General features: G+C 40.9%; 1 protein-coding gene across 3 annotated transcripts in view; it reads right to left on the bottom strand.

Moving 5' to 3' along the window:
* The window catches only part of ITGAV (integrin subunit alpha V), a 91364-nt gene extending 81561 nt beyond the window's left edge, over positions 1-9803 (bottom strand). For 2 of the 3 annotated variants that reach the window (XM_055289951.2, XM_055289952.2), the window contains exon 1: positions 9181-9744. In XM_055289951.2, the coding sequence (XP_055145926.1) occupies positions 9181-9365 (185 nt within the window). In that variant the 5' untranslated portion in view covers positions 9366-9744. Of the gene's footprint in view, positions 1-9180 lie in introns of all 3 variants that reach the window. The other variant, XM_055289954.2, reaches the window with a different exon arrangement.
* Positions 9804-12100: the final 2297 nt, after the last annotated feature.

The following is a 12100-nucleotide window of genomic DNA, read 5'->3' as shown; positions in this document are numbered from 1 at the left end:
ATAGTAAAACCCCCATCTCTACAAAGAATAAAATAATTCACTGGGTGTGGTGGCATGCGCCTGTGGTCCCAACTTTGGGGGTGGAGCTGGGGTCCTGAGACAGGAGGATGGCTTGAGCCCAGGAGGTTGAGGCTGCAATGAGCTGTGATTACAAGTGCTACAAAGTAAGCAAACAGCCTGGGTGAAACAATGAGTCCCTGTCTCAAGAAATAAAATAAAATTAGTATTTACAGAAAAACCATGAATTCAATTATTAATATGTTTGTCTGAGATATCTTTGAGTCATCCAGTTGTAGTCTGAAGCCCTGCCAAGACAGTATGCTGTATCAGAACACAGATGGGGTTATTCAGCCAGGGGAAGCGTCGAAAGAAGAGGGGAAATGAGTGAGTTCTCAGGGACAACAACATTTAGGAGTCAAGAAGAGAAAGAAGATAAAGTAAAAAAGATTTTCGTCTTTCTTCTCAAGAAACTGATTGAAATATAGGAGGAAATAAAACAGGATATAGGCAGACAAAAACAGTCCTAAAATGCTATCACCATAATCATTTTGTTTCATTAAATACTAAGTCACTTAAATTATTCTGGCAAAGGAAACATTTACAATTGCTTTTCACCTTTTTGTGAAATTAGAACGAATGTACATCTTAAATATGGAATGCATTCACTTGAACTTTTAAAATCAATTTCTTATTCTGGGTAGTAGCTGCCAAATCTCATCTACACTATACAAAAGCTAGCTGTACGAATTGCAGGGTTACAAAGAATCCTGCTTTCTGACACTTATCTTAAAAATCCACAAATTCAAAATAAAGATGTAACTCCCAACCAAACCACGCCCTGTTTAATAGAGCTTCATGCAGTCATATTTGGCATCAGTAAAACACCATTGTTGGCTCTCTCCCAACACAGCAAAATGATTCTGGGTAGAAAATGAACTTAGTTTTCATTCAGCAAAAATCTTTCATAAGAAAAAAAGAGGTTGGACACAGTGGCTCATGTCTGTAATCCCAACACTTTGGGTGGCTGAGGCGGACAGATCACTTGAGGTCAGGAGTTTGAGACCAACATGGCAAAACCCCATCTCTACTAAAAATATAAAAAATTAGCCAGGCGTGGTGGCATGAGCCTGTAATCCCAGCTACTTGGGAGGTTGAGGCAGGAGAATCACTTGAACCTGGGAGGTGGAGGTTGCAGTGAGCCAAGATTGCACCACTGCAGTCCAGTCTGGGCAACAGAGGAAAACTCTGTCTCAAAAAAAAAAAAAAAAAAAAAAGGCTATGAGTAAGGGAGTCCCCACCTCCCATAACTAAGGGCCAGCTCGTCATCAAAACCCCATTGGTTCTTTTTCTAGAGCAGAGTTGGTTAACACAGTGAAAGTCTGTGTGTGTGTGTGTGTGTGTGTCTGTGTGTGTGTGTGTGTATAAATTATAATATGTAAATTTATTACATATACAATTTTTTTTCTACAGGTCTAAAATTTGACCCCAAATCACACAACTACCCCTTTTCATCAGAATTAAATGATTTTTGAGTGCATACTAGAACAAAAGAACAGTTCAGGTAAGTTTGCTTTTCAGGGTCAATATTTTGAATAGTGCTTGCTTGGGACATTGCCACAGTAGTCCTAATGAGAGTAATACAAGCACAGGTATGTACACATTCTTAGTGTTGTAGATAATACCAGGTTCTACATCAGGATAGGAGAGCTGGTTCTCAATTTGCCTGGAAACCTACAAGCAAAAATCACTTCTGGGTTGTCTTCAAATAGTAGCTCACAGCAGTGGTCCCCAACCTTTTCTTCCCTGGACATAGAGGGGGATGCTTTCAGGATGAAACTGTCCAACTTGGATCATCAGGCATTAGGTTCTCATAAGAAGCATGTAACCTAGATCCCTTGCATGCACACTTCACAACAGGGTTCACACAATAGGGTTTGCCCCTATGAGAATCTAATGCCACCGCTGATCTGCCAGGAGGCAGAGCTCAGGTGGTAATGCTCACTCTCCTGCTGCTCACTTCCTGCTGTGCAGCATGGTCCCTAACAGGCTATGGACCGGTACTGGTTCATGGCCCGAGGGTTGGGGACCCCTGTTTTACAATATGTTTTATAACTTTTTGGTCAAAACTATCCTGCCTACCTTATGATAAATTGCTTCTTTGAATGTAGGGTACTCTAATTCATCTTTTGCACCTGCCACATTATAAGAACTCAAGAAAAGTTTAAATGGACAGTGGAGGAGCAAAGTAAATTCAATAGCTGTGTCTCAATCTTAAAGTAGCCATATATAAATGAGTCATTTCTACTATGTCTGAACCCCTCAAAAATGCAGAAAGCATCGTCTATTAAACATCCAATTATTTAAATTACCCTTAAAACAATTTCCTTATGTAACATCTCTACTTAATTTTGGGTTTCAGATACTTTCTTTACTTGGCACTGTAAGACAGACAGAACTCGGAAGTTATTAGAAGGCCTTCAACAAAGACAGAGAAAAAGAGCCCAGTAGGAGAGTTCTCTGAATGCAAACACCACTCTATTGGCAGCACATAGCTTGAGTTCCTTGAATAAGACCAGGAACAAGCCTGTTGCTTTTCATCAGGCTATCTGCACATTACAGGCTGAAATGATGGTAATCAGGTGTACAAATATGGATGTTCATTAAGTTTTCCTAAGCATACCTTCATGTGCAGACTTGCATACTGGTGAAATGCTACAAAATGGCAGAATAATATAAAAGGAATGTGTCAATATCTACATGCTAAATTTGTGAGGGAAAAAAGCTGATGAATGAAGTTTTTCATCCAAAATGCCATCTCGATATTAAAGTTATCATTAAGATATTTAAGTTTTTTAAAGAGAACAATGAAGAGATGGAGAAAGTAAAATGACCTTAGACATATATTAAAGTCTTATGAGGAAGTTGTGTAGTGAAAAAGAAATACTTGCATAGAAAACTGGGTACAAGGTGATAAAAGATGCTATATAAAATAATTAAGGAATAAAAAGCAACACAGGCCAGGCACGGTGGCTCATGCCCGTAATCCTAGCACTTCGAGAAGCCAAGGCAGGCAGATCACTTGAGGTCAGGAGTTCAAAACCAGCCTGGCCAACATGGTGAAACCCCATCTCTACTAAAAATATAAAAGTTAGCCAGAAATTGCTTGAATCCAGGAGGCGAAGGTTGCAGCAAGCCAAGATCGTGCCACTGCACTCTAGCCTGGGCAACAGAGCGAGACTCCATCTCAAAAAAAAAAAAGCAACACATACTACAAAAAACAAAGTTAATAAAACACTCCATAAAAATAATTGTTACTTGAATTTCATCTAAGAATGACTAATGAATATGTACAACAGCTTAATTAGGGTAAGAGAACTGACAGACCAGAAAAAAATGCTTGTGATCTAAGCAGCACTATCTAATGGAAACAGTTTGGAATTAAAATTTACAAACACTGCAAATCAATTGAAGGAGTAACTTTGAATCTCTGTTCCCTTTTCTATTGAATGGAGATAACAATGCCCACTGTAATTACTTTAAAAAGAAATTTTCTGAAGGTGATAATAAATAAATGCAAACTTAGAAAATCTGAAACACCACGAAAAACAAGATGATGGGATTTAATTATCATCTTGGTCCTGAAAACAATTGATGCCATTAATAAGTTATTCCCTAAAAGAGTAGAAAATGTAAAACTTAAATTCTGTCTTTAAAAGGGCTTTTCTTTCCTCAGTTTTTTCAAAGGGCCATTAATGGTCAAGTGATTAACTCAAATGAAGGGGAAAAAGAGAAAGAAGGGTAGAAAACCCGGCTTAAATATTTCTTATCAATGGTGGAGAGGTGGGGAGAATACACATGGTGAGGCAAGGTTGACAAGAGTTTTCACTGATTAGCAGTGTAAATCTGTAGCTGAGTGACTTAATTTCCTATGCCTGCAACTCTCTCGATAGACTCCATTTCCCTCCAAAAAGTGTGTCCAAGAACATCATCAGAATCCCCATCCTCAACATTTTTTTTTAATGACTGGAAACATTGCCATTAAATAACTCTCTGGGACATCAAAATTAAGGTTTACATCCATGCCAAGAAGTGCTAAAATATAAAGGATTGAGTTTGGGAGAGAGGACAGAAAGATGGATGGAAAGGAGGAAAAGAGATAGAGGAAAGGAAAAAGAGTGGAAGGACAAGAGACAGGAAAAGAGAAAAGAGAGAGAGATAGGGAGGGAGAGGTATCAGAGGAGGCAGTGAGAGGGAGACAGACAAGAGGCTCAGAGGAACCAATCAGGAGGATGGCCTTTGGATGCACTCCCTATCCAAAGTGTACTTGAAGGGCAGTTGATTCACGGAACGTGACCTTGACAACCAAGGAGGGGCAACCTGCCAAACAATGACAAGTCCATTTTTCAAACCCTCCAAATAAACTAACTTGTTTGTCTGCTTTCAGCACTGACCTTTCTAAGACAAAGCATGTTTAATATATTTAGCTAACTCTGAGTTGACCAATGAGCATTCACCAAAAGGAACTTCTGAAAAACTACCATACATGTATATAGAAATAAATGTGTATGAAATAGTACTGAATGTTATTTCAAAGCTACAATTCCAGTTTCAGATTTACTTTTCATTTTTTAAAAGATGCTTTTTTGAATCAAAAGAAAAACAAAAATGCCAGTCAACAACTACATGATGTAAAACAGAAGCAGTAACTACAATTTCCACATATTTTCCCTTCTCTTTCATAATGCTCTATAAAACATTATCTATCCTTAATCAGAAGTAATCGATATAGGATTTGCTTTCTAAATAACAAAATTACGGTCTAATTTTATGTCCCCTAATATACATGTATATTATTTATGATGAGAAAAATCAACCAATATAGTCAGAGCTACTCTGAAGTTTATAAAAAATGAGCTGGCATCATTTTGTAAAGTGTTGTGAAAACGGTTAAAATGGTAAGAGTAGAAATGGTACATAAAGTTTTAAAAATACACACAGGTTGGGACGGATTGTAAGTGACCTTAATCCACGTTAAGCGGTTTGGACTTTCTTGCTGGCAACGGAAGCTTTATTATGAAAATTTTTGCAACAGAATACCAGGACGAAAAAGGATGTTACAGAAAGATAAAATGAATAGAAACAGACAAGATGTTCTGCAGGTTTAAGAGCCAAATGATGGGCAGAGGGATGGGGGAGGACCTGAGTGCCACTGACCACGCTTGTCATAACTACACTGAAATAAGGAGTAGAAAGCAGAGATGGTATCAAGAAAACCTTAAAAAGGAAGAATTTCTAGGAGCTTCTGCCTGTTGACTAATCACTGACTGATATTAAGGTGGTAAAGTAGGAGAAACACAGAAAAATAGAGGGAGGAATAGGAAAGTATTTCCAAGGTGACAGAGAAAATGATGCCACTGTTAATAGAAACAGAGGTGCAACTAACATCTCTTGGTGAAGAGTTCCTTTTTAGTCAAATTGAGTTAAGACAGGCTAGTCAACGAGAAATGATTCACAGGCCAGGCCACTGGAATATCAAGTCAGAGATCTACTTTTAGATTTAAGATACAGGCAGGGCAGGAGTTTTATTTAAAAGGCTTTCCAGATATTGCAAACATGAAGTTAGGACTGAGAACCATTGAAGGACCTTCTGCTTCTAAGGCACACACATCTACACATTGCCAGCTGTAAGATAAGGCTCCATTAGCATTTAATGGGGGAAAAGGCAAGAATCCAGTGTTATTTGTTATAGCATTATTTTAAAATAAAGAAATACATAAAATGAGAACTGTATAACATATATTTGAAGAATGAATTTTAAAATTGTTCAGTTATTTTCTTTAAAAATTCAATATTTGAATTTTAAAAAGTGGGATTTGAATTTTACACCCTGTCTTCGGATCCCTCCCTTCCTTACCCTCTACTCACACCAACCTACTCAAATAACTAGACTGCAAACGGTTCTGCCTCCGTTTCCTCCTCATCTGTAAGAATGAGTATATCTGCTTCCCCTTACTTCCCCCCAGCGGTGTGGGCTATAGAATGAAATGAGATATAAGTGCTTAGCAAATTATAAAATATGTTTACCAAAATAAGATGTCATCATTATAATTAAACCTAGGATGTAATTTTTAATTTTTCCAATTAGTCTCCACAAGAAAAGTATGACTTTAATTATTAGCCTGCATACAATCTTTAAATTTTATGTAAGTTTTACAACATAGCATAAATAAATGCTTATAGAAAAAAAAGTATGCGAATGTTTTATTTTTCATAATTTTGAAAATCACTACTTTTGTGAATTTTTACTTCGAACCTGACTCATTTCTGGAGTGATTTTTTGAGGGGCCGCCTTAATATTTTGCTTAGTACTTTGTCCTTCTCTTTAATAAATATTGATTCATTAATTTTCACAACAAAACTATGAACTATGCAGATAATTCAATAATAATTTTCTATAAAGAGAAAAATTAGGCATAAAATACTTCTACAGCTTCCCCAAGGTATGTGGACACCAAAACTGGAAAAAGCAACAGGAGTGGACGTCACAACCACTGCTCCTCACGAATCCTTCTACCCTCAGAAGAAAGGCGCCCTTGAATTGACAAATACTTTTTCATTATGTGGCTTTTTTTCTTTTAAAAGTTTATGGTAATACCAAATAACAATAAATCCAACTGGTAATATTGGAAATGGCATCCCATGTACCTTGGATTCCAATGCTTGTTAAATTTAAAATGCCCTTTTAGAAATTCAGCATAATTTTACATAAATTTTTGTTAAATCTGAAAAGCTCAGTAAGTAAAAACCTTTGTTTATATATGTTTTGTTTAAAAAAACCAAGAAAAAAAACTCAAGGTTGGTTTCCATTTTTTAAGTTACCTATACCTAGAGCTCTCTAGTCTATCAGTAACAAAGTTGCTGATGAATATTTCAAAATATTATATGAAACCAAACCCAAGTTTAATTTTACTTTATCATTAAAGGTCTATGAGTGAAGTCATGTAAACCTGTGAGGTCATAACATATTCATTGATTATAATGACTGACCAAAGATTAGTCACCCTGGCTTGTAATCAGCAGTAGCAAATATCATGAATAGTTCAACATTACTGCATTTTCCATGAAAAAAAAAAAAAAAACACTTTATCAGCCCCTCATTTATCTTACACTAAACTCAGAGCATTGCTGAAGAATTAACAGTAACATTTGTAAAACACTGCCATCAACTTTAAAGTATTTTGTTGTTGTTTTTTGTTTTTGATTTTGTTTTTGTTTCGGAGACAGTCTCTGTCACCCAGGCCGGAGTGTGGTGGCACAATCTCCATTCACTACAACCTCCACTTTCCAAGCAATCCTCTCATCTCAGCCTCCCGCAGAGCTGGGATTACAGGTGTGCACCACCATGCCCGGTTAATTTTTGTATTTTTTTGTAGTGACGGGGTTTCACCATGTTGCCCAGGTTGGTCTCAAATTCCTGAGCTCAGACAATCCGCCCGTCTTGGCCTCCTAAGGTGCTGGGATTACAGGCGTGAGCCACCGTGCCTGGCCTGAAGTATTTAAATGCTAATTTTTGACTGAAGACATATATTTTCAAAATCATTAGAATTTCTGTACAAATTATATCTAAAATTGAACCCTTGGGAGCAACTAAAATGTTCTGTCTCATAAAGATATACACTTGAAAGTATCTGGAAACAAAAATGTTTAAAGATAACGTTTGGTATTCACCCCTGTGGTTAAAAACAATAAATAAAAAGATAATGCTGACTAAAATGACTAAATGGAATGTGAAATTGGTAAATGTTGCCTAAATAATGATTATTTTTATCATGTTGGAAAATCTGTGCTCCAGGTCTCACAGAAAGCACTGTAACTGCTAACATCAAATAAAACTAAGCTTGCTACATAAAATAATGTCTCCACTAACAAAGTTTCCATTAGCCGCATCCAATCTATGTATTGCTGCAAAGGTTGTTACCAAAATGAATGATATTCAATAACATTCAGAAAAACACTAAGACTAAATTCTGCTGAGTGTCCCAACAGTCATAGAAAAACATTAAGACCACCCTCAAATTAGGCATGTGTGTAGTGGAAGATGGTCCTATCCACGTACTAACCGTCAAAATTATCCTCCACTTCACCCCGAAGGGATATCTTATACAGAAAATATGGAAACAAAAATATGTTGTTACAATGTCTAAGCGTTTAGAAGGCACCCTAAGAACAGTTTCTCTCTTGAAAACAAGATTTAAACATCATTAAAAAAACAGACAACACTCATTAAAACGGTACTCCTAACGCTAACATGGGGGTGGGGTGGTGAGAATGACGTCAGCATTCGGTAAAGTCGGAGACAATTTCTAACACAATAATGGCAATAACTGTTAGAAATCCTGACAGCCCTTGCAACGCGGAATGTTGGCAACTTGAAAACATAACTGAATTATTAAATACTGCAGTATTCAAATGACCTGCAGTGAGTGAAAACTCAGCAAACACCCTTGTTCCTTCTGAACAATGACCTAAATAGTGAATCACTATAAAAAGAACAGATGACACATTCAATTCATCTGTTCAACTTCAAATGTGCAAATGTCTGACAGTCCCAGAGATAAGACACAATGAATTCAATAGGACAGTATGGTCATTTTAAGTCATCAGAATGTCTGCAAAAGGAGTGAGGAGAAACAGAATCAGACAGAGGCGGAAAGAGTGGGGGAGGGCTTGTTTAGGGAGACTGAAAAGGACGGGCGTTAAGTCTGTAAAGCAGAAAAAGGCTACCAAGAAGCCTAACTGGTAGACGAGAAAAAGAAGTTCGGGGATGATATTGACCAAATCCTCGACATTGGCACAGGAGGCGGGGAGTCCGGCAAGATCAGCCTTTGTTGATTTCCCACTTTCCCCGATTTTTAAGTACAGGTCGGCTTCAAAGCTCTCCCGCTGCCCCTAACCAATTTTAAGAGGTGAGGAGCGGGGTGTAACTGGGTGATGGGTACCAAGGGGAGTTCATTTCCCCAAATATTTCCTCCACCCAGGACATAAACCACTTTGAGGGGTAAGATGGGTGAGACAGACAGACGCCGGGATCTCTCAGAAATCAATCCCAATGGAGAAACGCTGGGTGGGTGCGCGCGGTGGGGGAGGGGGCCGGCTCCAGTTCCAAGTGCGGCCACTTACGAAGACGCGCTGGGCACGAAGAAATCCACCGCGAAGCCGAAGTAACTTCCCTCGGGGCCAGAGTATTCGGCAGGACTGTCCACGTCTAGGTTGAAGGCGCGGCACAGAGGTAGCAGGAGTCCCGAGAGAAGAAGCGGGAGGCCGCGGGGACCGAGGCGCAGCCGTCGCCGCGGCGGAGAAGCCATCGCCGAAGTGCGCGCGGGACGCCAAGCCGGGAGCGGTAGCCACCTCCCCCCGCCCCACCGAGGCGCCCAGTGCCCGCGGCCCGCAGTCTGCGCGCGCCCGAACTTGCCGGCCGCTCTCTTCTCGGCTAGCCCGGGACAGCTCCGGGGCAAGGAAGAGGGCTGAGCTTCGGAGCGACCGCAAGGGACTAGGGGCGCAGAGCGCGCGGGGCGGGGACAGCAGCGCAGACGGCCCCTTGCTTCCCTCCGGCTCCGCCGCTCCACGCAGCGTCTCAGGCTAGGGACTGCCGGGGTGAGCGCCGCACCTCGGGCCTGAGAGCCGCGGCGGCACTGGGAGGAGACCTGGAAGGAGGAGGAGCCGGCCCGGGAGGCCGCCGTGGAGCTGGAGGAGGAAGTGGGGGAGGAGAGGCGCCCTTCTACAGGGGAGAGCTCAGCGCACTTCCGTGAGTGCAGTCGCCGCCTGTCCCGAGACCTGGGCGTCTGTGCCGGAGCCCCCAGCTCCTGAGCCTGGGTCAGCGGCAGCGCTCCTGGACGAAGGCCTCAGGCTGAGCACCGGAGGAGGCGTGGGGGCGGGGGCGGGGGGACACGGTCCAGCGTCCCAATCCACCCGCGTCCACGGGAGTAGCAAGGACAGCCCACGTTCCCTTGTCCCGCCGGGAACTTCCGTGCGACTTTTGTTTAAAAACGAGGAAAGCTTTTTACCAGTTTCTCGTGTTTCTGCTACTTAGCCTGGCAGGTTCTCACGAATGAAACTCTGTAATTAATGGTCGTTAATTACACTCCATCCCACAAACACTGAACTTAATTACGGATTTCCAGAAAGCCAGCATAGCCTCTTGCAAGTGAGGTGTGTAAAGCTTAACTTAGTAGTCAAAGAAAGGATTCGCAGGGCAAAGAATCAGCAGTCATCGTTTTAAATCAAGTCAGAATAATCGAAGCCTTATTCCCAGTTTGTTAGCTGCAGTTGTATGATTTAGAAAAACTGATTTGTTGATTTAGGATGTTTGGATAGACATAATTTCAGAGCTGGAAGAAGGACCGCACACCGGTGAAATAAGGCCCGTCGTGCTTGTTTGCCACTGGTGTGTTCCATCAAGCCTTGACAACACTGGACTGAGAGAGAGGGCCTTGAGGACAGGAACCTTGACCTTTTTCTTAGTATTCCTATTTCTAGCACCTTGCCAAGCAGATAGTAATCGATCATAAAATGTCGAATCAGTGAATGAATAGCAGACGAAATGAGCAAAGTGCCCAGAGAAGTGACTCTTCCATATTTCAAGTGTTCTATGTGCTACAGAATCTGTTGAACAAGATAAAGTTTAAGCGCGTTGTGTGGACTTTAACAACTTACAAGTAAGTACTGGAACAGTAATTTCTGTTTTCCCAAAGTAACTATTAAAACTCAATCACAATATACATTAATAACTATCAAATAATCCTGTAAAAGGATATGTATATAAATGGAAGTGAAATGCCTAATTCGAATTTATAATATTTATTGGAGCAGGTCCAGGTGCTCATGCTGGTAATCTCAGCACTTTGGGAGACTGAGGTAGGAGGATTGCTTGAGACCGGGAGTTTCAGGGGAACATAGGGAGACCTCATCTCTACAAAAATTTAAAAATTAGCTGGGAGTGTGGTGCCTGCCTGTAGTCCTAGGTATGCCGGAGGCTAAGGCAGGTAGATAGATCGCTGAGGCTCAGGAGTTCCAGGTTATGATGAGTCATGAGCCTGCCACTGCACTTCAGCCTGAGTGACAGAACAAGACCCTGTGTTTAAAAAAAAAAAAAAAAAAGGCCAGGCGTGGTGGCTCATGCCTATAATCCTAGCACTTTGGGAGGCTGAAGCCTGCAAATTGCCTGAGCTCAGGAGTTCCAGACCAGCCTGGGCAACACGGTGAAATCCCGTCTCTACTAAAATACAAAAACTTAGCCGGGTGTGGCGGCATGCGCCTGCAGTCCCAGCTACTCAGGAGGCTGAGGCAGGAGAATTGCTTGAACCCGGGAGTGGGAGGCTGCAGTAAGCTGAGATGGTGCCACTGCCCTCCAGCCTGGGCCACAGAGTGAGACTCCATCTAAAAAAAAAAAAAAATTGCATTACATATTTCCATTTTAAAATTTGACTAACAGATATGCAGCAAAAAAAACCTTTGGCATGTTTTACAGGGCATAGTCTAGCATCTGCCTAAAAGAAATTACTGATTGAGAGAGGAAATCCTACACAAATCCTTACACATAAATGCAAATACAGCTTATTTCTCGTCTTCTTTCCTAATACACCAAAGAGGCTATGGATATGTATACATAAGCCCAAAGGGTCTTTTATATCTTAAAAACATGACAACCAGTCTACCTGGGAATCCATCCAGATAAGGAAGACAGAAGAGTTTAAACTCTGGCTAGATCCAGTAAGTCTCCCACTCCTCAACTTCTGATCCCAGGACAGGGGTCCAACAGACCAGGGTGGAGTGAAGAAATGTGAGAGGACCAGGGAAAAGAAGAAGCCCACGAAATGACTACACATGTACATCCACCAAAACTTGAGTGAACAACACACCCCCAAATAGGGCTACAAATTACTGAAAGCACTTATTCTTGAACCATTCTTTATGAGTTTATTTTGAATGAGCAGTCTTGAAAATCAAGGAATTTGGTTTTTTTTAAAAAGCAAACAGGCCAGGCACTGTGGCTCATGCCTGTAATCCCAGCATTTTGGGAGGCCGAGGTGGGTGGATCACC

This window comes from Symphalangus syndactylus, chromosome 8 (assembly GCF_028878055.3).
Source record: "Symphalangus syndactylus isolate Jambi chromosome 8, NHGRI_mSymSyn1-v2.1_pri, whole genome shotgun sequence".
Taxonomy (NCBI): Eukaryota; Metazoa; Chordata; class Mammalia; order Primates; family Hylobatidae; genus Symphalangus; species Symphalangus syndactylus.
The sequence above is the reverse complement of the archived record's forward strand: the minus strand, read 5'-3'. Positions and strand labels throughout refer to the sequence as shown.